Below are 13,287 nucleotides of genomic sequence, written 5' to 3' on the forward strand. Positions count from 1 at the left end.
CATGCTTGTGTGGCTGCTTCCTGTGAACTGTGACCAGCAGTGCTGGGCTGGCTACACCCACCACCCTGTCCTGCTCACTCCAGGCTGGCAGTGACTGAGGGCCCAGGGAAAGGAGCGGAGCAACACAAACAGAAAGGTGCCCTCTGACTGTAAAGGCTCCTCAGACTGACAGGGTTTGTTACTCCTGGGGGAAAAAAGTACCCAATAATGCTTTGAGCGTCAAAGACATGATATAAAACAGTGTAAAAAGAGGGATTCAGAATCTGTGGCACTGATCAGGCAATTTTTAAAAAGGAAAAAGCATTTCAGTGAAAGAGTTCTGTGAGTTCTGCCTAGAGCCTGATGGACTGAGGCCATTCCCTGTGAAAGGCAATAGGGCTCAGAGCTGGGGCCATGGGACACCGCCCTGGATCCAGGAAGTGCGTGCTCAGCTGGACAGACACATTTAGTACTTGGCACTCCCAAGTTGCAGCTTTGCTGCACTGGCTGACTGTTCATTACATCTCATTCACAAACAAGTGTCTCATTGGTTCAGAGTGATGACTGAAGTTCAGCAGTGTCATCCAGGCGCTTGACTGGTCTCACTTTGATGTACAAGAGCAAAATACTGTGAATTACGATCTGACACAGAGCAGAGGTGCATGAGCACAGTGGGGCTGGGGCTGGGCCTCACTGCAGCACTTCTGTGCCCTGGGGCCTCCTTGTGTGTATTTATTGTGGAGAACAACACAGCTTGGAACAGCGAGGTGTTGGGTTCAGGGTGATCTGAGCTCCGAGCTGGAACCCAGGACAATGATTGCCTCTGGGCCCCCTCTCCCTCACCCCTTCAGTGAACTACAAAAACAGCAATACAGAGCAAACATACCCCCATCCTGCTTTTTCCTGTACTTGCTGGCAGGATGCAAGCCCTTGTTTCACACCTGGGTTAGGTGGAGGCAAAGGTCTAGGAATCCTGGGCTTGACTCAGCCCCTGGGATGTATCTTGGTCATCACTGGGCTCCCTGTGTCTGCCTGGATCTTGGAAACAAAACACTACAGCAGCAGTGAAAAAAAACAAGACAGTACAGATTGAACAGTTCTTTAATTCTTTTTATATTGTAGTTAGATGTGCAGTTACAACTCCTGTAACAGTTGCTACCAAAAAACAGCATGTACAATACCCGGAGTTAAATTTAAAAGCAACTAGGAAAGGGACCTGAGGGTTCTGATCAATGCCAAGTTGGAATGAGTCAGCAGTGCCCTGGCAGCTGGGAGGGCCAACAGTGTCCTGGGGGGCATCAGGCACAGCATCGCCAGCCGGTCAAGGGAGGGGATTGTCCCGCTCTGCTCTGCACTGGGGCAGCCTCACCTTGAATATTGGGGCAGTTTTGGGTGCCACAATAAAAGAAAGATATTAAACTATTGGAGTGTCCAAAGGAGGGCAACAAAGATGGTGAAGTGGCTGGAGGGGAAGCCATAAGAGGGGCAGCTGAGGTCGCTTGGTCTGTTCAGCCTGGAGGAGACTGAGGACAGACAGTGTGGCAGTCCACAACTTTCTCACAAAGGGAAGAAGACAGGCAAGCACTGATCTCTTCTCTATTGTGACCAGTGACAGGACTTGAGGGAATGGCCTGAAGCTGAGTCAGGTTTAGGTTGGGTATGAGGGTGTTTGGGCACTGGAACAGGCTCCCCAGGAAAGTGGTCACGCCCCCAAGCCTGACAGAGTTCAAGAAGCATTTGACAATGCTTTCAGGCACATGGTGGGATTCTTGGGGTGCCCTGTGCAGGGCCAGGAATTGGAATTGATGATCCTGATGGGTCCCTTCTAACTCAGCATATTCTGTAATTCTATGAAAAGGATGAGCTGAGCCTCTATGCTACAACTAGTTTTTGTAAATAAAGTGGTCAGAAACAGTTAATAGTGAGAATGATAAAGGTCTTTGTTCTCAAAAATCATTAACATAGAAGCAGAATAGTACCCCACGGTATAGAAATCCTCAAAAACTAGAACTTTAATGTATGTTTTGGGGGCTGAGGATAAAGAAAACTAAAAACTACATTAGGCTCCAAAAATTACAAAAAGTCAATTCTTAATTGCAGCTAAGTGTAGAGTCTTAAAAGTCAGTGAAACATCTCCCATGCTTATCACAGTGGTTATAAAAAGATCATGTTTCATACTGTAGCAAAATACCAGGATGCTTCAGGGTTTTCAGCAACATTTATGAAGTAGAATAATTTGCTGTAGGCTAGTTTTTGAACTCAAAGCACATTACAAGTCCTATAACAAACCCCCCATGCTTAGTTTGTAATTCAGTACCTCCTCCTAGATATTGTTTATATTCTAATAAGTGAATTGAGATCGTGTGACAATTTTTTTCATGTAAAATATCACTGTACAATATTAGAAACAGGTTTTTGAATGTATAAAACCAGATAGAACATTCTGTTGCATCAAGCCTAACCTCTGATTCCCCATTTCTGACCTGCCCGGGGAGCGCTTCCCCAGCAGTGAGCGAGCAGGCAGCAGTGACACGTGGTTTGGCTGCCCTGGAGGGACCCGTGGGTCACCCACAGCCACAACTCTGCCCGCTCCAGCCACTGAGGAGCCACGAGCCCTGCACAGGAACAGACACCTCCTGGGTGCAGGAAGCCCTGGCCAGAATTGCTGCACCCCAAAGGGCGAGACAGAGCCATTTACAGCAGGAAAGCAAGGAGCTCGTTCCCTGCACTGCAGAGAGGGGAGGGCAGGGCAGGCAGAGCCCACGTGGGTTTAGTACAGACTACAGCTCTAGGCACTGACAGGAGGCTAAAGGGTGAAAGGCTACAGGGAACAAACAGTGACACACTGTTCTGGTAACAAGCCAACTCTCCCTGGAGACAAGGCTGGCTTTTGGGGGAATGCAAAGTCGATCGGTACCAAAATCCCTCTAACTGCAATGGTAAGAACCTTTTAAGAACATGTTTTAGTTGCTACAAATAAAGTAGGAGACAAAATGAAGATGTTTCTTGGACAGCTGGATTTTGATGAGAAGCTGATATACTGAGATACTGAAGATGCCTCTTCTGTTTGCCAGTGAATATTGTTTTCCCAGTGGTCCTTTCAGACCCAAACCCTCTCAGTCTAACTACAGTAGTACTGCATCCTGTTAGTCCGTCGCCTTTTCCGTGACTGAAATTCTTCAAAGAAGTGCTGAATGTCTTCTCTTTTAACCACCTAGAAGAGCATGAAACCCAAGTTTTGGTGCAGTGCAAGAGCTCAATTAAAGGATCCCGTTTTTTACCCCCACATGCAATACACAAAGCACAGGAAAGCAAATATCCTGAAGTTTCTCTGATACAGCTCTTCTGTTGCACCCAAAGGAGACGATTAATGCCCAAATTCTACTACAGAATACAAACAGGGAACCGAGTTCCCCTAAGGTAGAACAAACACATGGAGCAAAGCTCCCAATGGTACTCTGACCTCTTGATTTTACCATAAGAAAATTTAACACAAAGAAAGATCTTCATTAGCTCATTTCAGTCTCATTCCTATGTAACTATGAATGGCAATACAGGAAATCTGCCACCAAAATGCAAGTGTTAATGAATAATAGCAGGTGCATTCCTGCAAGAAAACAACTGACAAGACTGACAATCATAGGTAGTCTTTATTCTTCTAAGGGTTTAAATTCAATCTAAGAAAAACCAGAAAATTTAAGAACTTTTTTTCCCTGACTACTTCTCCTAGAGCAACAGGAGTTTCCTTTAAATGTAAGAACTGCTCTTAGTACTTTGCAAACAGATTTCTGTAAAGTCCCCGTTACCTCTCAGCAATGTCATTAAGGAAATATAACTGTTACATTCCAATGAAATCAGGAATTTCTAATTTCTACTGCAGCACCAGCAACTCCAAGAGACAGGAAAAAATATTACAACACAGCATCCTAGTATTCAGCACCCAGCCCTCAACAATTCTTTAAAACACATTTTCTGGTAAACAAATTCTGGAAGTTGCCCCTTACCGTTCCCTCATCTGCAAACCTCCTGAGATAGTCTGTCAGTTCCGTCTTTAAATCATTGTATTCTGAATGGCAAAGCAAAAGCAAAGAAAAACAAAAAAACAGTAAGATATCCAGTTTTAGTTTAACACTGACTCAAGCAGACAACTTGTTCTACTCCTTGTCACTCATTAGGTTTATTTCAGACAAATCTAAGCTTGAACTGGATTATAATTAATAATAATTAAAAAGACAAGTCCAGGTAAACATGAGAAGCCTAATAATTTGAGACTAACCTATGCAGTGTGACTATCTGTTTGTGTTGATTTCAGAGCAATGTATAGAGTTCAGTGAATGAATTAGTACAATTAATTAAAAGACACTGCAAAAGCCAGCATAGGTTGTGGCAGAAAGTTCCAGCCTGTAATTCAGGACTGGCCAACTGTCCTCTCCAGAGTGCAGAGCCCTCACCCAAGAGGGAAACACAGCTCCAGGTATAAAATACCTCAGCAATGCTTTGTCAATATTCTCTGCAGCAGAGCTGCAGGGGACACCTGACTGGCACTCTCTAGACAGGAGATTGCCAAACAGCAGAACAGGGTAAGATAAATAAGCTAGACAGCATAAGTGCAAATTGATGTTAAATATACACATTAAATACATTACAATCAATACAGTACCTAAGATGTTAAACTGGGTGAAGGTTCCCACACCATCTAGTGTCTTGCTCTAAGGTGAAGTTGTAAGAATGGGCCAGAGAGGACCGACTTCTCCAGAGTAATCCTGGCTGAGGTGTGCAACCTGTCAGTTGTCTGCATGTTACTTCAAAAATAGCTTTGACACTACACTGCAAGACCTGATACTAATCTCTTGTGGGAAGCTGTTCAGTTAAAGTGTTAAGGCATATTCTAAAAATGAAGTTGTATTTACCGCAGATGAGTTCCACTTGCTGAACTCTGTTCATGCTGTTAAGGGTGTCCATTAAAGGATCTCTTCTCTCCGTCTCTTGGTCACTGGTACCTTTGTTTTCGTAAGCCAAGACAGTGTCACATTCGTCTGTCAGGAACTGGACTTCAAGGTCTGAATACATTTTCTGGAAAATAAAGTAAAATTTACTTTTACATGACAAAACTTCTCAGGTGGGAGATGCTCTCCCCCAGTCCTTTTTGTGTTCAAGGTCACAAAGAACAGCAATTATCAGGTAAATTTGTATCCAGCATTTCAGACATTTCCCCACACCAACTTCCAAAGCAATCCTAGATTTAAACAACAAAGAAAATACAAACGTTTAGAAGCTCCTTTGTGCTATATTAATTCACAGGAATCAGTGTGTTTCTTTAGGTGGGGTGAAGGGGTTTTTCAGTGTTTATATGCAGAGTAAGAACATTTACACAGATTTTACCTAAAGCTCTTCAAAGATTCTCTGGGAGCTCCTCCCTGCCTCTCCCAGAGCAGTGATGGTAATGAAGAGAGCATACATACCAAACAGTCTTCACAGGTGCATAATTTGCTCCTCCAGTTCGATGGCCAAAAGGTAGCAGTATCTTTTTTCAAGAATGGCTTGCTTTGGAGCTCCTTCAGCTTGCAGACTGGTTCCTCACTCTTAGTAACTACCTGAATTAAAATGAGGCTGTTCAGCACCCTGTAACATCACTTCAAAGACACTCCGTTCTTTCTGGCACGTCCATTTCCTTAGGCAAGATTTTTCTTTTGTCTCAAAGACATTTATTTTTATAAAAAACCTGTATAACCATCCACATGAGGGTTCTGATGTGGTTTTAGCAATTTCCACTAGAAATTTCTGTAGAAATTTTCTGCAATAGCTGTAAGTGTTTAAGAACTCAGAGCTGGACCATCACACAAGTGCAGTTACAACACATAATACCCCTGTGTAATAACAAACAGAAGTCCCCTCAGTGTCCAGGCCAGTTGGCTGACAAGAAGGGACGGATCTAACCCATCTGCAAACAGACACCACATCCTTGGACAGCCCCGTCCCACATCCTACACTGTGCTCCACAGAGACTGCGCGTCTGAAGTGTCAGTGACTGAAGAGGAACACGGGAACAGACTGGATGCATTCACCCCTTCCCTGAGCCTGTGCAGAGCGAGGTGGGCTTCACCTCACCTATCAGCAGTATGAAGCTGTGCAGGTCAGAAAAGAAGGCACACTTTACCTCAGGACAGGTAGACCCAGAGCTGGTGGATGGTTCATTGAATTGTTCCGTTTGCTTTTCCTCCTTTGTGTCTTGGTGTTCCACTCCACTTTCTTTTTTTATTTCTTTTTTCTGCTCTTCACTTTCCTCAATCTTCAGGACAATCCCTTCATCTTCAAGAGAGTTCACTTTGGTCAAAGGAGGAACTGGAAGATACATACCCACATAAGTGAAAATACTGTGCCAGACAACATACAGGCCACCACAGATGTTCTCTCTGCTTCACAGTGCAGTGTTGGAGAGCACCTAGATCCCCTCATACACTGCAAGGTCCTGCATACACTCTAAGCTGTCCAAACACACAGTGACTGAGGTATAGAAAGAAACTGCTCCTTCTTTCACCATAGTCTCCTTCACCTCTCATACCCCATTCTAAAACACTCTGCTTCCCAAAATCTAGGAAGCCCTAGGAGAGGGAAGAGGGTATCACAGTTTAAGATCTGATTTGCTTTACCTGCTAATTGCGATGCATAAGCCCATAGGAAATGGCAATGCTTCATGCAGGCCTGGCACACCATTTCATGGAAGTCTCCACTTTCAGGGGGAACGGCACCAAGATGCTGTCAGAAACAAGCACACAGTAGTGAAGCATCTGCTGCAAATTAACAGACTCAACTCCAGGTTTAGAGGAAGGAAAACATCATCTGCCATCACATTTTCAGAACAAGCAAACACTTCTCCTAACTTTCTACAATGACTATTAGAACAATGTGAAGACTGGAAAGAGCTGATAAAAACTCCAGGGAAAAACTCAAATAATTTTGTTTGTCTACACCCTTTTATGCCTTCCACATACCCAGAAATCTCATTTCTAAATAATATTCTGCTAAACTGTCCCAAACATAGGAAAGGTGAAGACAGCTCTTGCATACTGCACATTTCAACTCTTAAATGACTTTTTACAGTTTCTTCCTCACATGTAAAAGATTGTAAAGTCTTCATACTGATAACATACGTAACTCAAGAATTAGCTCCCAAAGCTCTCCATAAACTGGTGAGAACTATTTGGGCAATCAAAAGCACTTAGTGGCTTTCTTTTTAAAAGCATTCCTTTAAAGTTCACAGTGTGCAGCACAAGAGTCTTCATTCCCACACTTAACCAAAAGAATCCAACAGTTTATCTACAGAACACATAACTGAAGCCAATCATCATTTTTTAGTACTCTTTGATCTTGCAACTTCAAACATGAAATTTCACTCGTGCCCTTTGAGGCACAAGAGGCTGAATTCTTACTGCTTACCCATTACGTAGGACACTCACCACAGTGCTGGGCTGCTTTTAAAACATTTTCCCAAAGTTCCAAATCAGGAACGAACAGCACATTAATGAATGTGCTACTTAAATGAATTAGAAGTTTAAAAGGCATTATTTTGAATGAAGAACTATTCAGGTAGTTGATAATGGTGTGCCTCAGTAAGAATCTTTTCCTCACCGACTGTACTGATCTGAGTTTTCTAATTAAAGAGACAGCTATAAAGCTATTACTTTATTCCAAAGTGGTAACCTTCAAAAAGGTAGGACTCTTCCTAGTGTTTCTGGACTGGACAGCAGTGCAAGATTAGACTTTCAATGTTCCTTTGCATAGAATGAAAACAAATACCTTAAAACTCATGTAATACTCTGTTTTGAGAACCACAGCAAACTTCCCAAGTAAAAACAACCACACACAACTAACCAGCACTAACTCATTTCTGTGCAAATGGCAATTCTGCTATTTATGGTTTCCTTACCCTTCCATGGAACCAGTCTTCACAAACTATGCATTGGATCATCTCATCTGGAATCTAGATGAACAGTCATATTATTAGCATTAATAACAGCCTCCAGAATCTTTCACAAGCCTCAAACTGCAGTATTATATAAAGTCTGCTCGGGTGAATTGCATTTCCCTCTTCACCCCCCACAGGGAGCTGCCATTAATAAGTAGTTAGTGCTTCACCAGTCAGTTTACTTCCCCCAGGTTCAACAGCTCATGTCATCTGTCATACTAAGAAGGCTGAGGAAATTCCCATTTATTATTACAAAATCTGTTTTCCCAGCAGGGCAAGACTTTCTCACACAAAGAGCTGATAAAAGTTAATACATTACTGGTATCTTTCTTCCTGTAAACAGAAATGCATGAACAGGTAGCTCAACAGAAGGAAGATACTGATACTCATGATGTCAACAGGACTGTATAGGAATGCCAGAATCCGAACTTAACTGGTCACGATGCAGCTCAGTACAAACTGCTTTGTTATGAAACAATTATTAATGACCTCTTCAGGGATGTTTAGCTATCTCTGCACTTCACAGAGGTGAGTTTATAAAATACTTTTGTTCGTATGTGAAAGACTTGTGCCTTCCTTATTCTTTAAAACACCTGACTTCTCTGACTGCAAACAGCACATGCAAACCCAGTGCTGTGTTTTAGTACTTCAAACAGACAAAAAATGTTCTGGCTACTGTAAAGGAAAGCTAAAGCCAGTGCTACAAGACAGACTCTCCCCATCCCAGAAGCCTTGTGAGAGTACAGCTGCAGGCACCAGAAGCAGGTTCTGGTCTCTCCTAGCATGTGCAATGTGCTTATTCTGCACTCACATGTTTCTCAAGATGATGAGAAACCCATCCCCTGAGGGAACTCTACAACTCCAGAGAGGGGAAAGCAGAGAACTGCAGCACCACTTTGTCCAAATGATGGTTTGTCCTCCTCATATGCCTTTAAGGCATATACATATTTTACCATCAAAAAAAAAAGAAAAGAATTAATTACCTTTATACAGCACATGACAACCAATATGGAACTTAAGATTTCTTAAAGTGGGATCTTCCTTACGAAGCAGCTCAGTGACCACTCTTTACACAGTATCTTGCATAAATACCATCTATATACGACTGCTACTGTGTTTTGTATTTCTTACCTCATCTTCAGGATCAGGATAAGGTCTTTTACAAGTACAGTATAATCCGTAGAAATTGTCATTATATTTATTTCCTGCATTCACCTTGCCCTTTTCCTGGGAGGAAGGAAGAAGTGTCTTAATAGACAATGCAGTGAAAAACAAAAGACAGAAAATATGCATAATCTGGAAAAAACCAATTTCTGTTCCACCTTAATTCCTAAAAGCAATCATCACATTCATCAGCCTGAATATCCAAGAAGAAACATATTATCCAGACACCTGTGCTGTAAAGTGAGCAACAAACAGGGCATGTGAGGAATGCTGAAGTTGAAAAGCAAAGAGGAAAAACAGTCTGCCCACCTTTGTAACAACTGTGTCAGACAGATTAATGGACAAATGCTGAAGTTCACTTAACCTGTACAGTTGATTTTGCACTGGACTGATGCAGAAGGAAAAACCACTTGATCCATTTCACTAAATGGATTCATCTAAATGAGAAACACTAACATGTTAAACTTGTCACACCTGTCTCTGCAGGGATCACTGCACTGCAGCTTAGCTGACTAGCTCTGGATCCCTCCCAGTTCTCCCAGAATAAAACGGACATACACAAAACCACTGACTGTTTCTACATTTGGACTGTTATTATCCTGGGAGCAACCCTGTAGGCAAGCTAAGCAGCGTCCTGTCACTGCTTCACAGATTACCAACTACTTGGCAAGTTCAAAACACCCACCAAGTATGAAAGCATAGGCACCTTAATACAGTAAAAAACATCAGTAGGCTCTGGTGACAACCTGTCAAAAAATATTAGGGCACTAAGAAGGAAAGGAAACTGTCTCTGACAGCAGCACAGCCTTAAATCTCCTTAACGCAACTTCAAAACTGCAGCCCAAAAGATTCTTCTGAAACCAGCTTAAAACTAATGAGATATATCAGTGCAGACACCTCAACATGCTGCTGGCAGCACAGCAATTGCTGCATTCACGGATGACAAGGACCAAACGTTCCCTCTCCTCTCAACATTTCCCTTTGGTCCCTCTCCTGCTGTAATACTCCCTCCTTTCTTAACTTGCTAGGAAGGCTGGAGGCGTCGCATGAGTCAGCACCGGCTGAGGCGAGGCACCAGCCTCCCAGGAGTGTGTTATTTTGACTCTGAACGTCTGAAAACCCGCCTGAACTCACCGGGAATAACTTGCACTGCAGATTCTTGAACTTGCTATTCCCACAGTCACAGCGGAAATTCCTGGAAAGAAAAACGCAGCGTTTCAGGGGGGTTTATTAACCGAGAACGCACTGGGTTTTGTGTTCATAACAATTCCCAGGAGTTTATTGGGAGCCACGGGAGCTGTGAGGGACCCGCTGGCGGCTGAGGGGGCGCGTGCTCCCCCCCGCCTTCCCGCCGCCGGCACGCGAGCCCCGCCCCTCTCCCTTCACCCCCGTCCCGTCCCGTCCCGTCCCGTCCGTACCTCTTCGTGTACAGCTCGAAGAGCCGGTGCGTGCCGTGGCACTCGTAGCTGCAGGCCAGGCAGATCCCCGCCGGCTCCGCGCCGGGCGGCGTGCAGGTGCTGCAGGCGTACAGCGCCTGCCGCTTCACCGCGCCCTGCGGGAGACACCGACCGACCGCCCGCGGGATGAGGGGGCGCCGGGGGGAGAGGGGAGGGACGGCCCCGCCCCGCGCCCCCGCCCCTCTGCCCCACCCCGCCCCCGGCCCCGCCCACTCCCCCAGCCCGCGGCCCCCCCGGCCCCGCCCCCACCTGTGAGTAGCTGCAGCGCTCGTGGTCGCTGCCCCCTAGCACGGCCCGCGCTTCCTTCTCCAGCTCCTCGTTCTCCGCCAGCACCTCCGCCAGGGACACCACGGGCTCCTCGGCGCCGCTGCCGCCGCCGCTGCCCGGCTCGGCGCCCTCGGGAGCCGCCGCCTCCATGTCCGGGCTGCGCGGGCCGCGAAGCGCGGCGGGAAACGCGGGCACGGGGAGGCGCCAGGGGGCGCCACGGCGGAAGCGGAATCGCGCGCGCCCCACGTGACCGGGGGCGGTTCGTCGGGGCCGGGCGCGCGGCGGGCACGTGACCGGCGGGGCGGGGCGGGCCCGGCACGGGGGCGGAGAGGCGGCAATGGCGGAGCCCGCGGCCGGCACCGAGCTGGTGGCGGAGCTGCGCGGCCGCGACGGGCGGACGAGGACGGTGCGAGTGCCGTACCCGGCGGCGGAGGGGGGCGAGGCCGCGCAGCTGCGCAGGCTGCGAGGGGCCCTGTCCGAGCTGCAGGAGCGGGTGGTGGAGCTGCTTGCGCCGCTGGTGCAGGAGGAGCGGGAGGCGGCGGGCGGCGCGCGGCGCGGTGAGTGGCGGGGCGGGCGCGACCGGGGCGCTCCGCCGGACACGGGACACCGCCCGCCGCTCACCCGCTACAACCCCGGCAGGTGCTCTCGGGGATGACGACGACGAAGAGGACGACGACGAAGAGGATGAAGGCGAGGACGAAAACAACGTGGACACGGCGGCGAGCGGCGATGACCCGCCCCCGAAGCGGACGAAGGTGCAGCAGCCGTGAGGGCGGCGCTGTGCGGCGGGTGTGCGCTTAGACAGCCCCGCTCCGCTGAACCGACTGTAAGTGCCCCGGGCCCGGTGCCCGGGACGGCTCCTACGGCGCTGCTGCTCCTGTTTTAAAACCGAAACGCCCATCCCAACACTGTTTTGATATGGAAGCTGTATGGAAAGGATGCGCCTGGGCGTGAGCAGCGTGTTGTTTATGGGGTGACAGTGTTACACTGACAGTACTTTTTAGCAAACTAGTTGACAAATACAAAACTTTTCTTAAAAGTCTGATTGCTACATGTTTTTATTGACTTCTTCCATGTCACAGTATTTCTTCATGTGACCTTAACTTTTAAAATAAAGCAATAAAGTCTGGAAAGTTATTTTGTCAAATATGAGCTTAAAATGGTACAAGAGAATTTGCATGGAGAGGAAGCAATATATGACCACTACAGTATCGAAATTAAAAAACATGTGTAGGACTCTGTCTATTCCTGTACAATGGAAGATTATTTTTGCCTACCTGAAAGGCTTAGTCACCCATCAATCAAGTATTTTCCTGGAAGAAGTCAGACAAAGTAGATACAAAGACTTGGGAATCTTGGTTTCAAAAACTCAGGTTTCATATCGGCCAGGAAAGTGACAAGTCAGTGTGACTTTGATAATTACTATTCCACAAGTCAAAAACCACTGTTTGTCCTAAGCCTGTTTTCTCCAAATAGCTTTTTTCCCCTGCCTCTTTTTTTCATGCAGCATTCAATCTTTATATACTTACTTCCCTCACTGAGTTTTACCCAGGTTGATTTTAAGCTCATTTGGTAGCTAAGTCAAGGGAACATCACAGCTTAATATTCTCCTAATGCAGAACTCCCAACATTACCTAAAAACAAGAAAAAAGAAAGCAGAGTGGTTTTTCTGAAAAGCTTTCTAAAACCAAAATTGGACATAAACTAAGGGAAATGTAGTGGTGTTCTACACTGGTTCCTGTAGTTTATTTTAGAGGAGGAGAAGGTCTAAATACTTCAGCAACACCTGTGAGTACATTATGTGTAACAGTTCTTGGCTGTATGAATCAGCATAACCCAATCCCTCTGCTAAGCAGCATGATCTTTTTTTAATGATAATGCAGCATGCAGAATGTCATTAGTGTAACAATCTTCTTGCAAGGGGCAAGTTGTCAATGCTGCTTTAGTTCCTAGTTTTTGTTTGGTGCATGCTTCTGTGAACAGGTATAAAACACTCCTGATAGCCAGTCCATAGAGACTGAGTCTTCTCTCGCAGAAGTTAACTGCCTGACTTAATAGTAGGAAAAACATTTTGGGGGTTAATTTTCATGTGTTCTGCTGACATAATTTTTTTATGTATTATGGAAAGTGAGCAAATCTTGTGACTTGTATACAGAGGACAAAATATGGGAATAAATTAATAATTTTTACGAGGACAAAATTGTCTGCATTCATTTGAAATGGTGGGAGGGGGGGAGTCAGAAATGAGGTCCAGTAAACGTATCATTGACATCTTTATGTACTCTTATTCTAAGGAAGTATTTTATTGGCAGATAGGACAGAGTCATATCTAAGGAGAAAAGACCAACTCGGAAGACTAGGGAGGTTTAGTTGCTGAGGACCTAGGGTGAGAGAGTATTACACAAATTAATTCTAATTTTTTGTCAAGCTGCAAAATCTTAAAATGATAAAATG

General features: G+C 45.7%; 1 protein-coding gene across 1 annotated transcript; it reads right to left on the reverse strand.

The window, feature by feature from the left end:
• Positions 1–1,062: 1,062 nt before the first annotated feature.
• On the reverse strand, positions 1,063–11,734 carry UBR7 (ubiquitin protein ligase E3 component n-recognin 7). Its single transcript, XM_051806749.1, is given in 13 exon segments — positions 1,063–3,193; positions 3,984–4,045; positions 4,890–5,052; positions 5,442–5,573; positions 6,137–6,321; positions 6,630–6,735; positions 7,907–7,960; positions 9,077–9,172; positions 10,244–10,304; positions 10,528–10,661; positions 10,816–11,402; positions 11,405–11,449; positions 11,698–11,734. Coding segments are annotated over 13 exon segments (1,755 nt in total). The 3' UTR covers positions 1,063–3,100.
• Positions 11,735–13,287: the final 1,553 nt, after the last annotated feature.

Source organism: Manacus candei, unplaced genomic scaffold (genome assembly GCF_025592945.1).
Source record: "Manacus candei isolate 608988 ecotype Guabito, Panama unplaced genomic scaffold, ASM2559294v1 h1tg000067l, whole genome shotgun sequence".
Taxonomy (NCBI): Eukaryota; Metazoa; Chordata; class Aves; order Passeriformes; family Pipridae; genus Manacus; species Manacus candei.